This window comes from Colletotrichum orchidophilum (assembly GCF_001831195.1).
Source record: "Colletotrichum orchidophilum strain IMI 309357 chromosome Unknown Scaffold_54.1, whole genome shotgun sequence".
In the NCBI taxonomy this organism is placed as follows: domain Eukaryota; kingdom Fungi; phylum Ascomycota; class Sordariomycetes; order Glomerellales; family Glomerellaceae; genus Colletotrichum; species Colletotrichum orchidophilum.
The window spans coordinates 50,816-74,346 of record NW_019173010.1 but is presented as its reverse complement, the minus strand read 5'-3'; the positions used below and the strand labels follow the sequence as shown (position 1 = coordinate 74,346).

The 23,531-nt window shown below is 52.3% G+C and overlaps 9 protein-coding genes across 9 annotated transcripts; 6 read left to right on the top strand and 3 right to left on the bottom strand.

Moving 5' to 3' along the window:
* Positions 1-428: 428 nt before the first annotated feature.
* Positions 429-3,525, top strand: CORC01_06928 (uncharacterized protein; the record flags this gene model as incomplete). Its single annotated transcript, XM_022618566.1, has 10 exons — positions 429-478; positions 649-756; positions 829-899; positions 953-1,174; positions 1,232-1,839; positions 1,924-2,048; positions 2,109-2,257; positions 2,321-2,508; positions 2,567-2,747; positions 2,819-3,525. The coding sequence occupies 10 exons, from the start codon at positions 429-431 to the stop codon at positions 3,523-3,525; spliced, it is 2,409 nt and encodes an 802-aa protein (XP_022474876.1).
* Positions 3,526-4,555: 1,030 nt separating this feature from the next.
* On the top strand, positions 4,556-7,951 carry CORC01_06927 (vault protein inter-alpha-trypsin; the record flags this gene model as incomplete). Its single annotated transcript, XM_022618565.1, has 1 exon — positions 4,556-7,951. The coding sequence occupies one exon, from the start codon at positions 4,556-4,558 to the stop codon at positions 7,949-7,951; it is 3,396 nt and encodes a 1,131-aa protein (XP_022474875.1).
* Positions 7,952-8,148: 197 nt separating this feature from the next.
* CORC01_06926 (uncharacterized protein) lies at positions 8,149-8,940 on the bottom strand (the record flags this gene model as incomplete). Its single annotated transcript, XM_022618564.1, has 1 exon — positions 8,149-8,940. The coding sequence occupies one exon, from the start codon at positions 8,938-8,940 to the stop codon at positions 8,149-8,151; it is 792 nt and encodes a 263-aa protein (XP_022474874.1).
* Positions 8,941-9,706: 766 nt separating this feature from the next.
* CORC01_06925 (glycolate oxidase) lies at positions 9,707-12,002 on the top strand (the record flags this gene model as incomplete). Its single annotated transcript, XM_022618563.1, has 8 exons — positions 9,707-10,009; positions 10,072-10,264; positions 10,360-10,468; positions 10,544-11,074; positions 11,201-11,430; positions 11,522-11,703; positions 11,776-11,879; positions 11,936-12,002. The coding sequence occupies 8 exons, from the start codon at positions 9,707-9,709 to the stop codon at positions 12,000-12,002; spliced, it is 1,719 nt and encodes a 572-aa protein (XP_022474873.1).
* Positions 12,003-12,470: 468 nt separating this feature from the next.
* CORC01_06924 (uncharacterized protein) lies at positions 12,471-12,788 on the bottom strand (the record flags this gene model as incomplete). Its single annotated transcript, XM_022618562.1, has 1 exon — positions 12,471-12,788. A coding segment is annotated over one exon (318 nt), but the record flags the coding sequence as incomplete, so codon positions are not given.
* A 482-nt stretch (positions 12,789-13,270) lies between these two features.
* CORC01_06923 (uncharacterized protein) lies at positions 13,271-15,632 on the top strand (the record flags this gene model as incomplete). Its single annotated transcript, XM_022618561.1, has 4 exons — positions 13,271-13,806; positions 13,875-14,459; positions 14,516-15,409; positions 15,491-15,632. The coding sequence occupies 4 exons, from the start codon at positions 13,271-13,273 to the stop codon at positions 15,630-15,632; spliced, it is 2,157 nt and encodes a 718-aa protein (XP_022474871.1).
* Positions 15,633-15,918: 286 nt separating this feature from the next.
* CORC01_06922 (epoxide hydrolase) lies at positions 15,919-17,305 on the bottom strand (the record flags this gene model as incomplete). Its single annotated transcript, XM_022618560.1, has 4 exons — positions 15,919-16,011; positions 16,069-16,357; positions 16,414-16,603; positions 16,657-17,305. 4 exons carry the CDS (start codon positions 17,303-17,305, stop codon positions 15,919-15,921), a joined length of 1,221 nt encoding a protein of 406 aa, XP_022474870.1.
* Positions 17,306-19,767: 2,462 nt separating this feature from the next.
* CORC01_06921 (uncharacterized protein) lies at positions 19,768-20,265 on the top strand (the record flags this gene model as incomplete). The annotated part of the gene is made up of 1 exon (XM_022618559.1): positions 19,768-20,265. The coding sequence occupies one exon, from the start codon at positions 19,768-19,770 to the stop codon at positions 20,263-20,265; it is 498 nt and encodes a 165-aa protein (XP_022474869.1).
* Positions 20,266-21,161: 896 nt separating this feature from the next.
* On the top strand, positions 21,162-22,551 carry CORC01_06920 (short-chain dehydrogenase; the record flags this gene model as incomplete). Its single annotated transcript, XM_022618558.1, has 4 exons — positions 21,162-21,228; positions 21,366-21,599; positions 21,783-21,998; positions 22,166-22,551. 4 exons carry the CDS (start codon positions 21,162-21,164, stop codon positions 22,549-22,551), a joined length of 903 nt encoding a protein of 300 aa, XP_022474868.1.
* Between the last annotated feature and the right edge of the window lie 980 nt (positions 22,552-23,531).

The following is a 23,531-nucleotide window of genomic DNA, read 5'->3' as shown; positions in this document are numbered from 1 at the left end:
GTCAATGGCTAGAGAGTCTCGTTCAACAAAGGTGACGAGCGAGGCAATGTATCCAGTTTCAAGACATCTGGCAGTCTGTCTCAACTTTTGATATCAACATGAGCTTCTGTAATGTGAATCAACTGTGTGGTTCAATGAACGCAAAGATGCGCTTGATAATCTAGGTAGGCAAGATAGCATTGATAGGGCGATAAGCCTAGTGCCGGCGCGCCCCCGCTCCGAACTTCGGCGACGACTCCCTTATCTCCCCTGCACCTCCGTTGTATTCCTCCCCTCACTTGCAATACAGTCAGCGCAGGACAACAACTGCAGAGAAGAACAATTCGGGCACGGGTGATTGAAACTGCATTTGCTGCAAACACCCGATCTAAGGTAGTTTATATCGGGTGATGGATTCGGCGTCTCATGCATCGCCGCGGCGGCTGTCCATGAGCAGCAGGCACGGCGTGAGTCGTGAGGTGGCCAAGACCATTTCGGCGTGAGTCTCCGAGAACTCCCCCCTCCCCCCCCCCTCGTACCATCCGCGGTCTCAATCGCTTCGGAACCATCACGTCGAGAGAGCGTGAAAGTTTCAGACCCATTGTTTTCCGCCAGGGTCGATTGCGAGTCGCTGACGAATTCGGGATACGGCAGATGTCTCACGTGTAGGCGGAAGAAGGTGAAGTGCTCCGGCGAGGCGCCGTGCACGTATTGTAGCAAGCGAGACCTCGAATGCCAGTTCCCCGAGCCGGGGAAGAAGCGGGTCTATTCCGTTACGTGAGTCCGTTGATGCAGTGCTCTCACGGGATGCATGCATAGATATGCGAGTTCACTGACGCCTTTTCGTAGGAGGATACAAGATCTTCAGGAGCGGCTCGCTCGTTATGAAGGCCAGGGGTTCAGCCTCGAGACGACACTTTGTTAGTGATGCTGCGCCGTAGCAGTCATTCTTCCTATACTAACAACGCTTGAGCACGGGATCATGAGACTAGTAGAGTACCGAGGGGCCAAGCGGGATCCCCAGACCGACCGCCGACGAGGGCGACGGCGCAGACGCCTACGGATAATGCGACGCAGGTGAATGCAGCTTCAACTCTGCTAGGCTTAGCTTTGGACCAGCTCACATCGCCGCCATCGACCAATCCAACATCTGGGGGTCACGGGAATCATGTCATTGCATCTTCTCCAGGCTCTGGTACGTCCTTCGCCCGAACATGAATCGTTCAGCCTTCATGGTAACAGATTTCACCAGCCATCGCGGCAGACTCGTCACTGAGCTCAAGCCACAACTTTGGCTCACGCCTACAAAATCTTTTGGAGCATCCACGTCTGGGCCGGCGAGAACCGATGCAACCCCCCGATCGTTCCCTCTCTCAGACAACGACCCTCAAACCCCACGACGATGCTGTCGGCGGCAGCGGCGACGGCGGCGGCGGTATCACGCTGCCCTCGGAAGACGAGGCCCGCCGGCTCTTTGAGAGCATGACCTTCTTCATCGGGTACACGCAGCACCACATTGACACGCGCGAGTTCTCGGACCGTCTCGCCTTCTTTTACGCCAACCTGGGGGACACCTCGCAGGCGACGTCGCAGGCGCAGATGCCGTGGTACCTGGAGATGCTGCTCGTCTTCGCCATCGGGAAGCTCTTTTCGGGCGGTTTCGACGGCGAGGGCGGCGGCGGCGGCGACGAGAAGAGCGGGCGGCCGGTGACACCCGGGTCGAGCATGTTTGCGCACGTGCAGGCTAGGTTGCCGAGCTTGAGCGAGCTGTATAGCTTGGGGAAGTTGGGCATCGAGATTCATGCTTTGGCGGCGGTGTATTTGCAGAATGCGAATCGTAAGGAGGAGGCATATCTTTATGTACGTTTCCCCATGTATCTCCCTCCCCTTCTGTCTCTCTCCCTCACCTAGATGGGCTCGGTATCAGTTTGCTCAACTGCGTAGATCAGCTCGGCTCTTAGATTGGCGACGACGCATGGGTATCATCGCAAGTCTGGGACGCAACACTTGCTGCAGTCGGAGAAGGTGCATTTGAACCGCCTCTGGTGGACTGTGTATATGCAAGAGAGGTAAGAAGCCACCAGGCTGACTCGGGCGCAAAGCCCCGAACGAGCTGACGTGACGTGCAGACGACTCGCAGCAGCGACGGGCAATCCGTCTGGGATCCTCGATGATGTCATTGAGATTGACATGCCGACTGACTCGCCAGGATTTCCGCCGGCGCTTCCACTTCGAACGAATATCAAAATCGCGAGGGTTACCGGAAGGATCCTGTCAAGTAAGAACTTCAGTCTGCATCAACGAAGCAGTAAGCATCTTGCTAACCATTATCACCTGTCAGCAATTTATGGACCAGGAACCCATCCAGAAGAAACGTTTGTTCCAAACGTGCAGGAGATTGTGCAGTCACTATACTGGATCGCCAAAGAGATTCCGGGCGAGTTCTCGCCCAAGCTATCTGATATGCCATCGACGGAAGGCGACGTCTCGCTGAGAACCTCGGCGTATCTCCACATGATGCTTTACCAAGTAGGCTATTCCGGCGTCCGTGTTGCTCAACGTCGCTCCTCGCTAACAGTTTGACAAGGCGATTCTGCTGACGATAAGGCCTGTCATGCTCCACGTCTCCAAACTCATCTTTGACGAGGAAAGTGGAAGTAGTTTGAGCTTGGGGGCATCGCCGCTTGGGCGACTCAGCCGAACGTGTTCGGAAGCGGCCCGTCGACTATTGGAAGTCTTGATGTTGTTACGAAGGAGGAATATTCTGAGTATGTTTGAAAAACAATGGTCACCGACACGTCCTTGCCGGAATTTGGACTGACCCATGACCACGCTGTAGCAACCTTTGGCTTCTTTGACCTGGACGCCATATTCTCGGCCGCCTTCATCATGATCCTGACGCTCACCATCGACTCGACCTGCGATGAGAGCCAGAAACTAGCACCAAGCCCGGGATTATCCGAAGCCCTGGAAATCCTCGATTACTTGGTGGGCCGCGGCAACGAGTTTGCGCTCCAACGCGCCCGGGAAGTGCGGCGGATGCGCGACCACCTCTCGACGTTTCTGGACATTCCCAAGAACAGCCCGAGCGATTTCCGGACGCATCCCCCGGTGGTGGCGGCTGGATCGGGTTCTGGCGGGGGCCAGCAATCGCCGGCGACGATCGTCGTGTCCACGTCGTCAGAGAAGGGGACCGGTGACGACGCCAGACGAGCGCGCCAGCAGGGGTTCCGCGATGCGACGACGACGAGGGGATCGGTGGAAAGAGGGGGCTTGACGCCGTCGGGTGGTCGTAGGGCGAGCCAGTTGGGATCGAGAAGTCTGCTGGACTCGAGTCTGTGGAATGATATTTCGTACCTGTGGATGCAGCCCACCGGAGCTGAGGACGCGCAGGCTCTTGAGCAGGCGGAGGGGATGGCGGATCTGTTGCCCGAAGATGTGTATAATTGGAATTCAATCTATCACAGCCAGGATTTGGCTCTGACGGGGCAAGACTTGGGAGATTTTGGGGAGCTGGAGAGGCATATTCTAGGATTTGGCGGGTGAGATTAGGGATTGTCATGATATTGATACCCCAGAGTACGAGTCAATGAAGATTAGATCCAACTTGAAGTTTGAAAAAACGATACTTTGAGTTTTGAAAAGATTCCTCTCTCCCACTGGTCACAGAGCTCTCCCCTGCTTGGATAAACGTCTGGTACGAGACTCATCAGTGCGCTTGGACCAGTGAGTCATTCGTTGCTTCCCCTGTCGCGCAGCCAGATAGATTGAAGCTTCGCTTCGATTGGAGCATGGTCAGTCAGACAAAGCCATTGGCGAATGGAAGTGCTAGTTTCAGAGAAATATGTGAAGAAAGAGTGAGAGATGAAGCTGTAGAAGTCAAACTTGACATGCGCATTACTACGTACAAAGCAGGGCCAATTCTGTCGTCGCACAGAGCCCTGATTGGCTCCGTCTGGTGGTCCAAGGGCAGCCTGGGCGGAATACGCAGCGGCGCACAACGTTCTGACGGCCAAAGGTGGAGATTGCGGGGCAGAGCTACCCCTGCTAGCGTCAAATTGCTTACCAGAGGCAGCCATTAGGCTGGCCACCTTGGCCAATCAGAGCGTGTTCTTCTCCTCGATGCGAGCGCTGATTGGCTCTTTTGTGGAGGGAGCTGTTGCCTGCGATTGCCTAGTTTGGCAGTGCCTCTTTGGCAGTGCCTTCTGCCAGACCCTGACGTGATGTTTAACAAACCACCGAGGAGGAGCGGCCGCCAACGGTGCTCCATGTTGCTGGCGATGGACGCATATAAGAATCCTCAGGTACGCAGGCATTTGTCTGCTCTCTCTTCTTGCCCCATCCCAACTCTACACCAATTCCACCACCTCGTCGCACATATTCCTTCCCAACGCCCCCTGCACTCGACAGCAGCCACCAGGGACATCACAGACAGCAGCACCAAGTCGGAGGTCCTAAAAAGCCATCAGAAAACGAATCTTCTACACTTCGCAGCTGGACATAGCAACGAGTTTCTTTCTTCCATCGTATTACAGACACCAAACGACCGGTCCGATCCGAAAATCCCACCTTCAACATGGTCTTCGGTGTCCCCCGATCCCAGGCCTCTGGCGGTCTGTTCAGTCGACCTGCTGTCCAACCTACAAACCCTCACATCTGTGGACTCTACTACATCGATCTGCAGCGTCATGACCAACTTGCACGGCGTTATCTTCCCACACTTTCCCAGTCGGTACACGCTCGCATCATTGCATTGACCTCTCGGACAACTCTCACCCAGACCTTTGTCAACCCTTCATCGACCGCACTTATCCCCGAGCTTCGATACACCTTTCCCCTGTACGACGGCGTTTCCGTAGTCGCCTTCACCTGCACGATCAACAACGATCGTGTCATTCGTGGCGTCGTCCAGGAGAAGAACGCCGCCCGCAAGACGTACAACCAGGCGGTTGCCGACGGTCAGACAGCCGGCCTTCTGGAGCAACTACCCGACGCAAGTGATGTCTTCACCACAACCATCGGCAACGTACCCGCTGGCGCCGAGATAGCGGTCGAGATTGAGTATCTCGGCGAGCTGAAGCACGATGCCGAAGTTGACGGCATCAGGTTCACGATTCCTACTTCTATCGCACCACGATACGGATCCTTCCCCGGCGAGTTGCTGGCCAAGCCCACCAATGTCTCTGCAAAGGATGGCATCCAAATTGTAGTCGATGCCGAGGTGCCGGCGGGCAGCGTCATTAGGTCGATTCAGTCACCCTCGCATCCCATCTCTGTTTCAGTTGGGTCGACATCCACCATGGACCCCAACGCTACACCATCCCTCCAGCTCGCGAGTGCCACTCTTTCCCTGGGGACTGCTCAGCTGGAACATGACTTCATCGTTCAGGTCATTGCGACAAACACCTCCAATCCTGTCGCGGTCCTCGAGACCCACCCCACCATTCCTCACCAGCAGGCTCTCATGGCCACGCTTGTGCCCAAGTTCAAGATTGCTGCCACCAAGCCCGAAGTCGTCTTCATCTGTGATCGCTCTGGGTCCATGCAGGGAAACAAAATGGACGACCTCAAGAACGCTCTTAGAGTCTTTATGAAGTCTCTACCTGTCGGCTCCATGTTCAATATTTGCAGTTTTGGTTCAAGTTTCAGTTTCTTGTTCCGAAAGTCCGTGACGTACGACCAGAATACCCTGGAAACCGCGATGCGTCATATTGACACCTTTGACGCCAACTACGGAGGCACTGAGATCTATAACCCCATCGAAGAAACCTTTAACCGCCGCCACACCGACCTCGATCTTGAAACTTTCGTCCTCACTGATGGTGAAGTTTGGAACGAAGTTAACATCTTCGGCATGGTAGAGAGAATGACTCGTAGCTCCAAGGGCGCGATTCGTCTCTTCACTCTGGGCGTGGGCAGAGATGTCAGCCACTCTCTCATCGAAGGCCTCGCTCGAGCTGGCAACGGCTTCTCGCAATCAGTCTCGGAGAATGAGAAGATGTCCGGCAAGGTCGTCCGCATGCTCAAGGGTGCGCTTACTCCCCATGTCAACGACTATGCTCTGGAAGTCAAGTACGCCGATGCCGAGTCTGAGACGGAGGCTGAAGACGACTTTGATGTGATCGAGCCCGAAGATGCGGCCCGTGAAGATACTACCGACAATAAAAGAGCCGAGAAGACGAAACACCCAATCTCTCTCTTTGATACAAGTTCAGACGACGATGTTGCAATGGAAGACGCCCAGCCGCAAGATGACACCACTGGCGTAGAGCGATACTCCCATATTCCGACAGTCAAGCCACCCAAAATCCTTCAAGCGCCCTTCCAGATTCCGCCTCTTTTCCCTTACAACCGCACCAGCGTCTACCTTTTGCTTTCTCCTGACAGAGAGCTGAGATTCAAGACCCCGGAGTCTTTGATCCTGCGCGGGACTTCATCCCAGGGTCCTTTAGAGCTCCGAATCCCCATCACCATCCTTGCAGACAAGGCAGAGACGATTCATCAGCTCGCAGCTCGTAAGGCTGTCAAAGAATTGGAAGAAGGCCGTGGTTGGATCTATCACGCCAAGGATAGAGATGGAAATCGTCTTCAACCGCAACACCCAGGCCGTTTCCCCGGCATGGTGGAGCGAGAGGCCGTCCGACTCGGCATCCAATTCCAGGTTGGAGGCAAGTGGTGCTCCTTTGTTGCCGTCGAGCACAGAAAGACTGGCGAGGACAAGGGCCCCGATGCCGTCGATGCAGACCAAGCCAAATCTAGGATGCACGAGTTGGATTCGACCCAGAGAAGAGAGGCGAGGACAAGGGTGGGTTGGGGCGGAATGCCTCGTACGGCCCAGTCTCAGGCCAGGTCTCCAGCTTTCTCCTATGGCTCTGCTGGCATGATAAGTCAACCTGCAGCCGGCCTTTTTGGCACCGCTCCCACATCAGCCGTATCCGCACATCAAAGATCAGATGGTTTAAGATCAGAAAGGTCAGTCTTCGGGCGTCCAAACCCAGCGGCTTCCTCAAATCCATTTGCACCGTCTAGTGGCGGAAGTGTGTTCGGCGTGCAGCCTTTCTCCTACAATCAACAACAACAATCCACAGCAACTGGGGCCTTCGTCGGAAGCTTGTTCGGCCAGCCCACGGCGCCTGGGACCTCGGGCGGAGGCTTGTTCGGCCAGTCTACGGCGCCTGCGATTTCGGGCGGAGGCTTATTCGGCCAGCCCACAGCCCCTGTACCAGCGCCTACACCAGCTGCAGGTGGCCTCTTTGGCTCAAATCCATCTAGGACTGTAAGTCCATTCGGGGCCGGCCCAGCAAGTGCCAAATCATCCGGAGGTCCTCACGTCTTCGGTGGGAATGGATCCGGCGGAGGTTTGTTTGGTCAACCTCGGGTCACTAGCCCCGTGTCCTCCATGCCTCAGAGTGGAGGTCTCTTTGGCAGCGCACGACCAACTCCCCAGTTGTCTGGAAGTGGTGAGCCTCTCGGCGTCCAAGCTGCCGCGCTGGCTCCTCCCACGACCGAGGTGAATGAGGCTTTACTGGAGCTGTTCAACCGGGAGATGTCTGAAGCTTCATGCATGTCTCTCCCTGACGACATTTCCGACGATGATTGGGAATCAGAAGCTCCTCCGACTGGAGCAGCCGTTGCGGCGCCAATTATTAGCAGCCTGCTGTCCTCTGCGGCTGATAAATTCCCTGCTATTGTTTCGCTCCAGGAGTTCAGCGGCAGCTGGGACCCTTCAGAGGCGCTATTTACTATTATTGGCGTCACTCTGGATTCAGTCAAGGATGCTTTGCACACTGTTGGTGTTGATGACGAGAGAGTCATGTCTACCTCTGCAGTTATTAACTACCTGCGCAAGAAGCTGACGAAGGAACGGGACAGTTGGGAGATGATGGAGGAGAAGGCTGTTGCTTGGCTAGAGGGGGAATTAGGCGAGGAAGCGACTCAGAAAGTTTTGGCTATTACAGAAGGCCTTTTCTAAGTTTTGTGATAGGATGATGAAATATTTGGATGTGGGTTGTTGGCTATTGAGTAGAAACATGCCGGATTTCAGCACCTCCACTGCCAGATTTTAGAATAAAGAAAAATACGAAGCTTTCCAATATTAGACTCGCCTACATATTGAAAAGTGATGTGATGTGCATTAACAATGGGACCGGTAGAACTTCCTACTTTCCCTCACGCCCTTGACTCTGTGGACTCGGTAGCATGGCTATCGAGGTCGAGCACCATGACCGCCGCCTCGGTACGCGGCTCCCGTCCCTCGCGGTAATCATCGAACCAATACCGATGCACAATCTCGAAGCCAGATTTCTCATAAGTTTTGCGAGCAGGAACGTTGTCGTAATCGACAATGAGTGATATACGTGCCCTGCTCCTTTCCTTTCCATGCGTTTTGGCGTCTATGGCGACGTGGTCCTTTGCGTACTCGAGGATCCGGGTGCCCAGGTTGTTCCCCCGGGCCGAGGGGATCACGAACATGCCGTTTAGGACGTATTGTCTCACTGGGAGGTGAGGTGTTGTTGGATGGGTTGGACCGAAGTCGACGAGGGAGGGGTCTAGGTGGAGGGATGTTGCGCGGGTTTCGGGGTCGAGGGGCCCGTTTATTGTTAGAGTGGCGAGCCATTTTGCGGTGAGTACGTTGGTTAATTGCGAGTCATCCTTATTGGGAGGTGGTGATGGGGCAGTGGTGATTGTTGTTGTTGTTGTTGTTGTGGTGAGTGCCGTGATGCTGTGAGGAGGTTGTGTCGCGTCTTGGTAGATGACGATTGTCGTTGCGCGAGGGTTCGAGAGGCGGGCTGTCCATGTTTCTGGGGGGTATGCGGCTTCGCGGGCGTGGGTTGAGCCGAAGGAGGAGGGGGCGAGGAGGAGGGCGTCGAGGCGGAAGGATTTGTAGCGTGAGGTTAGGGCTTGGAGTTTTTGGCGGTCGGGGTGGGATTTTGGGAGGGGGAAGGGGGGTGAGGGGGCCATTGTGAGGTTGGTGATGGCTGTGGGGATAGTGTGTTTGTTTTGTGGGACAGAGTGGTGGGAGTGAAGTGATTGAGGTGGTGATGATGGAGTTTGTAGTGTATTGTTGGAGGTTGTGAGTGACTCACTGGCAATCTCATGGGTGTCATTCCGTCTTACTGGCGACGGCCTCGGAGCCTTATTGGAGAGAATTACAGGCGACCGTACGTGGGTTTCCCAGGTCACTTGGGCCGCTATACAGTTCAACTGCCCAAGTATATTACTCAGTCTTGGAGACCACACTTTTATGACAGAATTCCATTGTATGAGGATTTTCGTACAAAAGTCACGAATCCAAGTGGCTAATTCATGACGGGCTCAATGCAATCCGTGAGTTCTCGCCGGACATGTCTCGTAGAGGCGGCTTGCCTCGGCCCAGTCCTCGTCCGAAATCCGGGGGCGGGGGGGGGGGGTTTCCCCCCTTGGCAGGTAATTCCGGGCCTGTCGCGTTGCGCATCGACGTCGCTGTTTACCAGCATGAACACATCTACTCGCTGAAATCCAGCACTTCCCACTTTGCAATCTTATTACTTCCGAGCGCAATTGATTTTGTCTGTTTATTGTCGACGAGTAGCCTGCTGCCCCTGAATGGCATCGGATAGTCGCGTCGCCCTCCTCCGCCTGTCCTGCCCGGCGGATCCCTCCTACCCATCAGCGGAGAGCATTCAACTGGGCCTAGCATCACTTGACCGTTTTTGAATAAAAGTTTGACGCATATTTTGTAGCATAAATGGCTTTCCGTGCACTCACGCGCTGTCGCGCTCTGCCAAGCGGCGCCGCTAGACGCGCAACATGGCAGCCGATTTTGTCGGGAACCAGGTCATCAAGACTCAACTCCTTCCAATCAGTTCACACGGCACCATCACCAACAAAGAAAAGGGGTAGATTTATCCCACTTCAGCTTCTCGTCCTTGGCGCGATACCGCTCTTTGCCGGGTACCTCATCGGCCGATCTGGTACCCCGGCCCCGGACGCTGGCGCTCAAGGAATGTTATCACACGTGGATTTCGCGAGCCGGAAGGATATGGTGAAGGTAACGTCAATCTACAAGACTATGTTTTTTGAAAGGGGGACATGGGCTGAAAGATTATCAAGGCGGCCAAAGATATTTCCGATGCTCTCGGTGAAGACGCGGTTAGCTTCGACGAGGATGAGATTGAGCTGCATGGACACTCTGACTGGTCCACGTCCAACTCGAGCGGTCGACCCGTGGCTATCGTCTACCCCCGGACGACGGAGGACGTCTCTCGGATAGCCAAGATTTGCAACAGGTACAATGTGCCCATGGGTCAGTTCCCCCTCCTGCAAGCTCCGAACCCCAGGGCCTTGCGACCGTGGAGTTACCATCACCATGGGAAGGAAGTAATTACTGACAAGTCCCAGTGCCGTTTGGCGCCGGCTCCTCCGTCGAGGGAAGCTTCTCATCGCCATATAGCGGTATCTGCATCGACTTTGTGCACATGGACAAGATTATCGCTTTCCACCCAGACGAGTACGTCTCCCCCCTCCTTCCCCCTCCCATCTAGTCTACCATGAAGACCAACAGTCCTAAACAACACCAATCCAGCATGGACGTCGTCGTCCAACCAGGCGTAAACTGGGTAACCCTTAACAAAACAATCGAATCCTCGGGCCTCTTCCTCCCGCTAGACCCCTCGCCAACCGCCCTGATCGGCGGCATGGTCTCCACCAACTGCAGCGGCACCAACGCCTTCCGCTACGGCACGATGAAGGACTGGGTCGTCAACCTGACGGTCGTCCTCGCCGACGGGCGCGTCATCAAGACCCGCCGCCGCCCGCGCAAGAACTCGGCCGGGTATAACCTGACGAGCCTCTTTGTGGGCGCCGAGGGCACGCTGGGGATCGTGACGGAGGCGACGGTGAAGCTGGCGGTCGTGCCGGCGGATACGGGCGTCGCTGTGGTGTCGTTTGGTACGATGGAGGAAGCGGCGAGGGCGGCGACGGGGCTGATTCGGAGTGGGGTGCCGCTGGGGGCGTTGGAGTTTTTGGATGAGGTGCAGATGCGGGTTATTAATCGGCATGGGAGCGAGGCTGTTAGGAAGACGGCGTGGGAGGAGAGTCCGACGTTGTTTTTGAAGTGAGTTTTTCTATTGAGAGTGGGTGTCCTGCGGAGGGACACATACACACGCAGAGAGAGAGACAGAAGGTGTGGGATTGGGTCTGGAGGCTTCAATGGCTAACTCATCTATTCTCTTCTGTATAGGTTCTCGGGGACCCCAGACGGCATCAAGGGAGATATTTCTCGGGTCAAGGACATTGTGCAGCCGTTCAAACCGCGCAAGCTATTCTTCGCCAGAGATAAGCAGGAAGAGGCGGATCTCTGGGCCGCGAGAAAAGAGGCTCTGTGGACGATGACGTCCATCATGCCCGAAGGCTATTCAATCTGGTCAACTGATGTGGCTGTACCAATTTCGAGGTTGGCCGAGATCATCAGTACGTTCTACCTTTTGTGGAATCTCGACACGTTGTTTCCTTCCAGTTGAAAGAAACGTTTGCTAATCAAAGCCGTCCTGTGTGGTTCTAGCATTGTCAAAGGAGGACTCTGGAAAGCTGGGCCTTTTTGCCAGCGTCATTGGCCATGTTGGAGACGGCAACTTTCACCAGGCTGTCATGTATGACCCGAAGAACGAGGAGCAACGGGCCTCAGTTGCCAAGTGTGTCCATGATATGATGGGCCGAGCTTTGGAGATGGAGGGTACTGTTTCGGTGAGTATTGTTTTTTTTTCTCTTATCAACTGGGTGGAAGATTTGATGACTGCATGCTGACTCTTCTTATAGGGAGAGCATGCCATTGGTATTGGAAAGAAGGATTGTCTTGTCGATGAGCTCGGCGTTGATGCTATTGACTTTATGAGGACGCTGAAGCAGGCTGTGGATCCAAAGTACGTTTACTGACATTTTGCGTATTGGCGATGGAGGAGACTGACTAATTTCCTAGATGGATCATGAATCCTGGAAAGGTTTTTGACCTTCCCAGCAACTCAAAAGCTGTTGCTGCGTCATGATGTCTGTGGTTTTTGTGTAGATAAAGTGCAACTAGGAACAAATCAGCACAGTCAGTGTGGGAATCAAGCAATCCATTTTCCCTTCCCCTTTCTCTCTCTTTTTTTCCTTTCTTTTCCGCTCTTTTTGGCCAAGATTTCTTGTTGTAGGAAACACACCACATTCCAACATGAAATTCCACAGCCTACTTCTCATGTTGTTGGACCGTTGGTCGCGCTTCATGAGCCACCGCCAAACAAGGAAAAACGGGTCTGGAACATGTAGCTGCATACAGAAACCCCCTTTGGCCTGCAAAACATTCGTTACAGTAGCAGGTTACATACAGCCAACGCAACGTGGGGGCCGTCACGACCCCCGCTCCACGTTGCTATTCTCGCCAGCTGGACCTCCCTCAGCCCCCTGCCATCGCCGTATGCCTACATGAGCAAAGCCTCCTTCTAGTAGCATTTCTCCTCAAGAAGCCCCTCTATCTACTTCCTGTCGAGCGGATGGGTTTCCCTGACCCGCTGGAGGATCTGGGTTGCGAAATCCCTGATTTGAGCGCATTTCCCCGGGGGGGGGGAGGGGGCAGCTCGGCTTGTGCAACAGCCCAGACGGCCAAAGAGCTCTTTTGGGACTTGCTTAGACGTTGTAAATCCTCCTTGACCTTCCTGCACGTCTGGACGACGTTGAGCCGGCCGTTGAGGATGGTGTAGAGGATTCCCCAGTCTATGGTGGCCTCGTGGATGGGTATGCTGCCGGATACGTCGCTTTCGGCGGTTTTGATGTCTTTTCCCGTGTATTACGGCATAGCTAATTGGTCAGTACTTTCAAAATAGGCAGCTCATCGTTTCTTCTTCGGCCGTTGACGCATCGGAGCGAAGCTTGGTGGTGGTGTTGAGAGGTTAAAAAAAGCATCGACCGAAAGCGGTGGGCGGTTGTGGGGGGGTTCGTTTGCTCCTCATGTTATCTTCCAATGCTGCCAACCCCCACGTCCCTGTACGGATGTCCAACACGATACCCATGCGACGAACCAGCCTGACTCGAGAAACTGTTGCCTGTCAGTAGTTTCAAGCCTGGTGTCTCTAAGTGGACATGCATGGCATAATTGATGTTGGAAAAAAAAAAAAAAAAAAAGGGCGCGTCGCAGGTGTCAACCCTGCCCATCACCACGCCAGGGTGAGTCAACTCTATCCAGAGCTTACATGTAGCTACCATGAGTCCTATTGCAATGAAAGTTCGTCTCCGTTTCTCGCAAGGCTGTGAGATCCCGGAGGATCCAGGATAGATCATGTCCCTGATTATGCAGTCATCACAGCACCAGCCCCCTGCATCCGGCCGAGACATCACGCAAGTCGGAGCCTGCTGCGCCGACCGGCCAACGGCATGGCTCAAACCAACAACCTTTACCGATTGGGAATCAGGCTCGCGGACTTCAATTAGGGAGATAATAGCCTTTGCAAATCAAAACCATCAAACTCCAAGATGTCAGAATGCTCATATTGCGCATCGTCCCCGCGACTTCACGGCTCGATTTGACTCTTCGGACTCGGCCCCATCTCAGCCTCTCCTCAGCAACTTGACAATGTTCCCGCAAATCAAATCATTTTTCTTTTGGTCTCTGACACTCAGCTTGACTGTTGCTGCAGGCCAACGTGAAACCCCAGTAGATCTCGTGGTGCGGAACAGCCCTGGCAGAACTGCTTCAGATACGCTGCTTGCCATCCGTCACTATCTCTCCAAAGCGAGGCTCTATGGAAGAGAGACCAAGTTCAGTAACAGCACTTCACTCAACACTGCATTCGACAATTCAGTGCTCTTCAAGTTGTAAGTGCTCCTCGCCCGTCCTTGATCAAGTATAAGAATTGCAACGCATTAACAGTCCTTTCCTAAAGTGAGCCAGAGGTTGAAGCCGGCAGCGGCAACGTCAAAGCCAACACTGGCATCGAAATTGTATGCACAAAGTGCTACATCAAGGGAAGAGCCAGCGCTCACCTCACCATCGACGGTACCCTCAATGCTACAAAGATTGTGACTGAGATCGGAAACGAGTTTGCCGAGACCTTTGATAACATTACGACGTACGCCAAAAACTATATCTCCGGCGTCGTGGACAACTTGTCCGATGGCTTGGATGCTGATGACTTTGACCTTCCCCCTCTCAATATCACGTTTGACCTTGACGTCCCTTCGTTCCCCGAAGCCAGCCTGGGATTCGGGTTTGAAGGCTTGGAAGTTTACATGCAGCTTGATACGACTCTGCCCGCTGGCTCATCCTACACGCTCAACCTTTACACGTCGACTACTCCGCTAGGATCAAAGATTGGGGACGACTTGCTTCTCGGCGTTGTCTTCTCCATTGACCTCATCTTGAGCGTCGAAAGCGAGGTTCAAATGAGCAGTGGCTTTCACCTCCGAATGGACGACGAAGTGGGCTTTGACATTGCTCTCTTCTCCAAGAATGTTTCCAGCGTTCATTTGTGAGTTGATTGACACCTCCAAGTCGCCCTCTGGGTTGCTGACTCTGAAACGCTAGCAAGGGCGGCCAATTCGAATTCCTCCCTGTCGTCATCGAGAGCGCCGGCGTGGAGCTCAAGGCGACCCTCCGCGCGGGTTTCAGCGCCGGCATTGAAATCTCCTCCCCCGTCGACAGCAAGGATTTTGAGCTCTTCGACTACATCATCAAGATCCCAGACATCTTGGCTGAGATCCCAACCGCCACGGCCGGGATCCAAGTCGGCGTCTTTGCCAACATTGCCGAGCTGAGCACAAATGTCACGGCCCTGTCGACGCCAGATGAGGACGGCTGCGTCTTTCGCGCCGTCAACGCGTACCAGTTCGCTCTGGGCGCCGAGGCCGGGGCTTCGGTGCAGATTGGCGACCGCATCTGGGGTGCGGTGCCGAACACACAGATCCCCCTCTTTTACACCACTCTCGAGGATGCTTGTGCCAGCACGCGAGTTGCCTCAACAACGGTGGCGAGCGGCGTTCCTGCCAGTGTGACGAGTAAGGCAAAGCGTGACGAGGAGCTCACCACCACGACGTTAAGTGAAAAGGTGACGTATACCGGCATAGAATGCTTGACAGTGGGCTTGGTCAACTGTCCGCCGCAGCTGCAGACTCTGAGAAAGTTTGTTGCCACGGAGACGTTCGTCACGGCCGTCGCTTCGGGGGTCGAAGCGACCTTTCCGACGGCCACGCGGGCTGTTGTGCAGAATGTCGTCGGTTTCGGATCGAATGCTCAGTCGTTGATCTCGACCAGTGGTGTTCCAAAGGAGTACACGCCGAGTCCTAGTGCATCTGCCACCAGTACCAGCTCTGCTGATGGACCCGATTGGGAGGTTAGCGGCGTCGTCGATAAAAGGGTGATTATCGGCGTCAGCGTCGGTGTGGTTGTGGTTGTGTTGGCTGGCATCATTGGTGCTTGCATGTAAGTCCCGGGCAGCCTCTAACTCGTGTTCAAATCATCCCCCAGACAAAGAGAAAAAGCTGACAAATTTGGCTTCTGCAGGTTTTGGCAACGGAAAAGAAAGTACACGCCCGTTTCAAGGACGAATGGGGGCATGTCGTATATCCAAGAGTGCCGTCCGTCAGAGGTTTACGACCCCATCCAGGATCAAAAGCGACCTGACGTAAATGTGTACGCGACATGATTATAGATGCATCAGCGGGTATTAATCACTACATGGAAGCTCAGTCTGGGAAATTCATTGATTTTGAAATATCAAACGAATGAGACCGGCCAAACGGATTGTGTTTCTGGCCTCAAATACGCAGGGTGGGAAGTTTTGAAATCTTCTCCCTTTGAAGACACATCTTGAACATGTGACACTTGTGTAGAGTTCATGTTGCTTTCAAAATCATCGGGGCTTGTTTGGCCTCGCCATCTTGCCCTTCACTAAGATTTTTACCTTAGAACCCCGAAACCTTTGATTGGGATCAGAGCTTGGAAGTAGTTCTGAGCGAGGCCAAGAAGTCCTCCACATCTTGCAGCAAGATCTCAGGCTGCTCCAGAGCCGCGAAATGTCCTCCCTATTGAAAGGTTAGCAATCTGCTTCATTTCCACTGTAATAGTCTGCATGTTCTAACCTTCTCATGCGAACGATAGAACTTCAGATTTGGAAAGGACTCTTCGGCCCATGCCTTTGGCAGGAAACTGATTTCGGCTGGGAAGCACGAGTATCCCAACGGCGTCTCCTTCGAGGTAGGGATCGATGTACCGCCATCTTCACTGGAATTGGCCTGCGCCAAAGGACGATACGGATAGATACTCCTGGGGAACGTGTCTGTGTACCAGTACAGGCTTACCAGCTCGAGAATGGTCTCCAGCTGCAGAGGGTAACGCGAATCCACCCACTCCAAGTACTTTTCGCCAATCCTGAAATCTCCTAGTTAGACCAAGAAGAACAAAATAAAATGGAAATGATGACTTACCAGGCTAATAACGATAATGGACTCGCTGACAGGACCAGCCCGATGGTAGCTGGTCGGAATCCATGCTCCATAGCATACGATATTCCAGTCGCTCGCCATTTCAACATCCGGCCAGCATGTTCGAGTTCTTTGCGTGTCAATCCATCGATACCACGAGCAGCGTCATCGGGGCTAGGCATCAACAGATTCACTGCATATTTGTCAACGAATTCGACTCTGCGGGATCATTTCGATGTCACTTACAGTGAATTGCCTTGCACTCGTCGTAGCTGGACATAAGTCTGGCCATGAAACTTCCCACGTCACCGCCTTGAGCAGCGTACCCGTTGCCAAACCCAAGATCAAGCATCAGTTGATGCAGAGTGCGCGCGACAGCACTTTGCTCAGTCTCTTTCTCCAGGGGAATAGAGCCAGAAGATAGCCCATAGCCAGGAAGCGACGGTATGATGACGTGGTACGGCAGGGTGTCTGGGGTGTACCTGCCCACAAGCAAGTCGATCATAGGGAAGAACTCGAGAAAAGAGCCGGGCCAGCCGTGCATGAAGATGACGGGCAGCGCATCCTTCTTGTTGGAGAACAAAGCGGCAAAGTGAACGTCCACGGATCCCAGGTCAGGGTCCTCGACTTTTGCTTTGAAGTTTGGGACGGAGTTGATACGGTCCTCCTGCTTGCGCCAGTCAAATTTCAACCAAGCCTCTTTGGCGGTGATGAGCCATTTGCGAGACACGCCGAAACGGCCGTCTTCCTGTTTGTTGTACCAGGTCTCCGGTCCAATCTTGGACAGCTTGAGCAGCTGCTGGAATTCGTCCAAGCTCTGATCCGGCACGTTGAGAGTGAACTTCTCCGGAGCCTTCAAAACTCCGCCAGGCAGGTTTCCGAATGCGTTGGCCATGTTGAAACAAAGTAGGGTACTGTGGTGATTTGTGTTCAGCTTCGGATAGCGACGAGACGAACGGGTCGAAGGTGTTTATAACCTTGAGATGACGGAGGCATCAAGCACATGAAAGAGACGGCATTGATGGCATCCCCGCACCGGAGTTGGGCAAAGACTGTGTAAGGTTTGGAAGCTTCGTTCCATCATCAGTGGAACGCTACCCCACGCGGCATGCAGTTGATCAGCACCTGTCCCGCTTGTGCATTGCCATCCTCCTCCTCCATTCGATCGTGCGTCCCGAATGCCGCGGAGTCGAGGTGGGGTCAAGGAAGCAAGACGGAGCGGACCGGTGGACGATGAGAGCGGAACTTGTTAGGATACCGAGCTCTAGCTGTCATAACAGGGACCTCTCTTGGGCCATGCAGGTGTCGGTGATAGAGTTTGCCTCTTCGTTGAGTTGTACGACCTAACAATGTCGTATGCGCGTGGAACCCCTCTCGGACAACAACAGGAGCCCGGTTTAGTAATCACCCATCTTGGAATTTCGGGTCCGAATACGACCATTCTTAAATCTGCTAGGAAGACCCGTTTGCTTTGGTTTTAAAGCAAAAGGCTTGGCATGACTGTGGGCAGAGACTCTACTGCCTGTCGCCAATCGTGTGGGGAGACGAACAATTAAGCTACATGCATGTTTTGACTACTTCGAGCAGATGACAAATATTTTGCAAGTCTAGATGCAAATTGCGTGACAAAAAGTTCAACTTCCGGCAAATTGCAAGCGAGGAATACGACTCGGGTACGTGCCAGAACAGCCACGATTGACTACCGCGATTGCTATCACTGTAGTCAGCTAAATCACTTTGACCTTTGCTCGTGGGGACAGTGGGCTAACATGCCACAATGACGACAACTTGTGGGAAGTGTTTCCCGATTGAGCCCGCCGAGAAGAATACTAGTACTGAGACACACTTAGCGGTCGTAATCGAGAGAAACAGACACCCTCTTCTATATCACAGATGTCTGGGATTGAATGTCTTGGAAGCCAGCCTTATAATGCGCTGTGTTTCATCACCTTAATTTTCATCTCCTGCTCGGATCTATCTCATTTGTTCATCTGACCAGTAAGCGTTGAGAAGGTTCATCCTTTGTTTTGAGCGAAAGTGAACTATTCGATTTCGAAGCCGGAAAAAAAGCCGCTCGCTCAAATTCTTGAACAAAATCTCTGCTTTCACGGACATATCAGAGCTCAATGTCTTGAGTGAATTGAGGGGTTCTTAGTTTGCCAAACCATCGCACGAATAAGGGAGTCATACGCGTTGTCAATGTCTGAACTATAACGTCGTCTTAGTATGAGACTCATTATAGCTTATGTAGGAGAAAGTAACACCTCCAGAATTCTCCTGTGCCATAAATATCTTGAGTCTACTCTCAAGGTCGCCGTACTGGAGGCCATTCGCTGATGTTAGTAAGGTTGTGCAAGTACAGTAGAATAGTTGAAACTATCATACGTATTGCAACACTGCCAACCAGGCTATGACGAAAGCATTGCATGAATTCATTGCGCAACCAGTAGTACTCAAGAGAAATTAAATCCAATGGTTGAAACAGGAATTTGAAAAGATGAACCTGGTTATAGCGTGAACAGTATCATGAGGTTCGTCCCGTAAGAAAGATGAAGTTCATAAATCATATTGTGAGTGGGTATCGATAGATGACCAAGACCTAGAGCTAACACCACAGGACTAGCACGCGGCAGTGCGGCATACGCATGCAGTACGACTTGGAATCCTCATGGGGTCGATTCCGCGCCGTTGCCGATCAACAGCAGGGGTCCCCCTATTCAACCTTTCTCAGGCTCTCGACTGAGCGGTCTCTGGAAAGATCTACAATACAGCCCGTCAAGAAGTGGGCAGCGGTGGAGTCACCATCAGCAAGGCTTCAGCTAGGCTTCAGCAAAATTTATACACAACCGCGTTAGGCATCCTTTTGAGCAGAGCCATGACTATATCCGCACCAAAGCCTGCGAAATCATAGGATTGTCAATAAGTTTCTTCCAACTTTGGCATCATACCCCACCGGAAGTCTGAAAAGAAAATGTCTTTCACAATTAGCTATTGCGAGGAAAACATTCCTTCAATGGGGGCATAGGAGTTCCAACTCCAGTTTTCATGCATCTGGACCAGGATACAATGAACGACCTCATCAATAGCTCAGTAACATGACATCAATTTTTTTGAGAATCTAGGATGCCTAGAAAACTGGACTTTGTGATCTTCTTGCGTAGATGCAGACTTGCAGTGCTGAACATAGGTATAAATTCCTTGAATCACAGCCACGGAAAGAAGAGGAATACCAACCGTCACTCTTTCTTCAATCCTCACAAGCAAAAGTACGATTCAATTAGCCCACAACGACGTCAACTTCACGCTTGAAGTTATCACTACAATCGAATACTGTCACATTCAAACTGCAAGTGAATCATGCATTCCTCCCTCCGCAAAGCCTTCTTTGGCATCTTGAGCATCTTAGCTTGTGCTTACGCCGAACATCTTCGAGTCGTCTGGTCGTCCGGCGCCTTTGGTGCAATTGGTGGCCCAGACGGATCCGGCACCAACGGCGGCTACACAGGTTTCGCCATCCTCAACGACGCCGGCGAGGCCGTCTACGACCAGTCCTATCCCAACGACCACTCTCCCTGTTACAACACTGGCGACGGCCGCACATTCACCATTGAAGGCGACTGCTGGGATACTGGGCGAGTCTTCCACTGCAAGTCGGACTTTGGTGGCGCACCCAAGACGTGCGAGGTCAAGGACAGCAACGGCAACGTTCTTGGCAGTGGCACGCAACAGAAGGATACCGACTTCATTGGTATTGCTATTGGCATCGACGCTTCCTGCGTGGTCGAGTTTGATTCTGATGGATCTGGGTGCCCTGTTGACGACGGTCATGGTCCCCTTCATGTCACTTCGGGCTAAGGGTTGGCGCCACTTGCAAAAGTGAGCTAATCCCAAATATGGATCGATGACGATATGTATGCTGCAGACGGAGAGCAATTGAATATACGAGAGGATGGGAGCCATCATTTTTTGATACAGATTGAAATAGCTCAAAGAGAACGAATTCAGTAAGGCTTTATCCTTGGAATTCCGTTCTTCTTCAAACAGATAATGCCTCCAGAGTAATAATGGGTCGCTTGTAGGCTTCAGCCCTCGACAGCAATCTTGGAGTAGCACAAGCTTTGGATGCCAAAGTAATTGGCGAATTCTACAGAGCTCTTGAGCTTTACCAGCAGCCTCGTCTTGAATTCACTTTTATCTTGAAGCCAAGAAATACGGTCACCATATGATGGCTAGGAGTAGGTTTGAAACTCTGTTGCATTCTTTATCAAAGTTGAGCAAGATATCGAGAGCAACCATCGATTTAATTGGCTTAATGGTAAAGAAGGATAGTCAGAGTGTTGTTAGGCTTGCCTTCATTGATTCTAGTTTCCCAACCCGCGGGACCCGAAGAGCCCTGCGGTTCTGGCAACGGCCGGCTCCAGGAAATAATGTGACAATGCTCCGTGATAAGATTAGTAGTCTCTGATATTAAATCTAGTCATGCAGTCGTTATTTTCAGCGGTGAGACCTGGAGGAAGCGGGGGGTGCGGGGTGGACAGGCACCTCGGTAGGCCGCGGACGGGATGAAACAAGGTTTCTGTGTCGCTCATCCGGTCTTCCCATATTTCCCGTCCGGGTTCTGTAGGCGTCATGGCATCAGCTATATAAAACGCCCAACACGGTTATTTGAAGCGAAGCCTTAGGTCATACATAAAGCCCTTTACCACAAAAAACGCAAGAAGAACCAGACAACTCAACATTACATCGGACCAATGTCACGCTTCGAAATCAACGACGAAGACCTCGCTGGTCTAAAAGACAAGGTTGTCTTAGTTACAGGTATGTTTACTTCACGGCTGCCTTTTTCTGTTAGCTTTAGCTGCACTCAAATATATTGCAGTGAGATTGAAGATGAAGTTATCATGAAAGAGACGTACTTTTCCAATCATGATATGTGCTGACTAGACCTTCATCAGGCGGCTCCTCGGGCATCGGCCTCGGAACAGTCAACCTCCTCCTCTCTCTAGGCGCCCGAGTTACAAATGTCGACCTCAGTCTACCAGCACCATTGCACTCCGGCGATCCCTCTCCGATAGACCCTCATCTAACATTTGAGCCATGCAATGTTTGCGACTGGGAAGCTCTTCGTGATGTTTTTGCTCGCACTGTCAAGCGGGAAGGTCGGATTGATGCTGTCTTTGCAAATGCCGGTAACTATGCCCATCCGTCGAGGTCTTTTTACTCCGTGGTGAAGCTATCTTTGTCTTTGGTGTAGCCATTCAATTCAGCTCGCGTCTGTTATAGGCTGGTCAGAGCCTTGACTAGACTTGGGCGGAGTGAAACAAAGAAGGAGTTTCGCATACAGGATCGAGAGCTAATGGCAGTGTTTACAGGGGTTGGCGCCCGGACCCGGTTTATCGACGATGAGTTTGATCCTGTTGACGGCCAACTGAAAGGGCCGAATATGAGTTGCGTCGAAACAAATCTGTACAGCGTCATCTCTACCGTCAAACTCGCTGTTCACCACATGCGCACCCAGGAAACCGGAGGCAGCATCGTCCTAACTGCGTCCGTGAGCTCTTGGTTAAGATTCGCAGCTGTTGATTACAGTACGTACCCTGAAGATCTCCCCTTCATACTTGCCTACGGACGATACTTGCGATGACATTGTCGCGTTGTCTCTATCCCGGTTGTCTCGCGTATTTCATGAAGCAACCATGATGTTTACTCATGGATGAAATTGAATTACCGTAGCTAATTCGGTCCGTTACACCAGCAACATCTAAACACGCTGTCCTTGGTCTCATGCGCAGCCTGATACCGCATCTGAGCGCCCTGCCTGTTCCTATTCGAATTAACTCCCTTGCGCCAAGTTGGACCAAAACCGGCATTGTCACGGAGAAGATGGCAACTCTGACGGGACTCGCTCTGAATACACCCGATCATGTGGCTCGATCGGCTGTTATACTCATGAACGATAGCAACAGGAATGGAGAGATGATTTTCATCGATGGCGGGAAATACTGGGAGATTGAAGAGTCTCTGGGTGGAGCTGGCGTTGGCAGCTTTATCGGCCCAACCCTGCCTGCGGGCAGTGATCAAGGGACCGACTGGGATCGGTATTTGGAATATTCGAGAAGGATGAATATGGCTCTGAAGTAACCGGCAAAATGCTTCTGTCGAGGGGACGAAACGTAATTATTCCATTCAAGGCATCATCAAGTTTAGCATTCAAAAACTGGTTTTAATCTACCCACACCTTCGCAAATGACCACCGGTGCAAACCTGTATTTTCCTTCCTATTCTGTCTATAACATGTAATCTGAAATTAAATAATGCTTCTCAAAGCCTTGGCGTTCGCCACCGTTTCAAATTGAATAAAATCGGCCCAGAGAGTCAAAGCAGACTATTGGAGGTGGTTTAATATTGGCGTGCAAAAATACTGTCTCCGTCTTCCGCTGCCGATAGCGTCTTCTCCGACAACGCAAACAGGGCTGCCTGCTACTCACTGTACAGATTGATTCTGACCAACCATGATACGTTAATAAGTTCAGGATTATTCCTGGCTTCAAGTACATGTACCTTAATGAAATTTCCTTGATGAATGTCCCTGGACTACGTGCAGTGACCTGACGTATTCGTGATCAGCTGTAATACTGTCTGTCACATTGATCAGTCTGCCAGAACTGCAAAAATAGCGGCTTACGCTGTCGAAGTCTCTTCCAAGTCCATCATGTACCTTCATGTTAGTATGAGGTACAGTTAATAGTATGTTCTTCCTCAACCAAAAAACATCAGAGATGCAAAGACATTAATGCAGAACCTTCCAGTAGTCAAGTCGAGAAGGCCGAGGCAGGCTCTCTTGTCACAAGTTCACAACCTCAACGGTTTCATCTCCGTTTTTTCACCTCAACTTTTGAACCGCTATTACCTAATTGCTTCCTGCTTTTGTTGAAACAGGCTGAGATGTTCTTGTTTTGTGCCTTATACAAGAGCTTCTTGTGTACGTGTGTGGTCTCGGCTTACGCTACGCGTCCTGCGTGAGTCTTATTTATTCCACGTGATTTCATAGAAGTACTTCAACAAATTTAATGGCCATGAGAAGAGCCGCTCAAATATGCTTGGCCTCAGTGATTCGAACA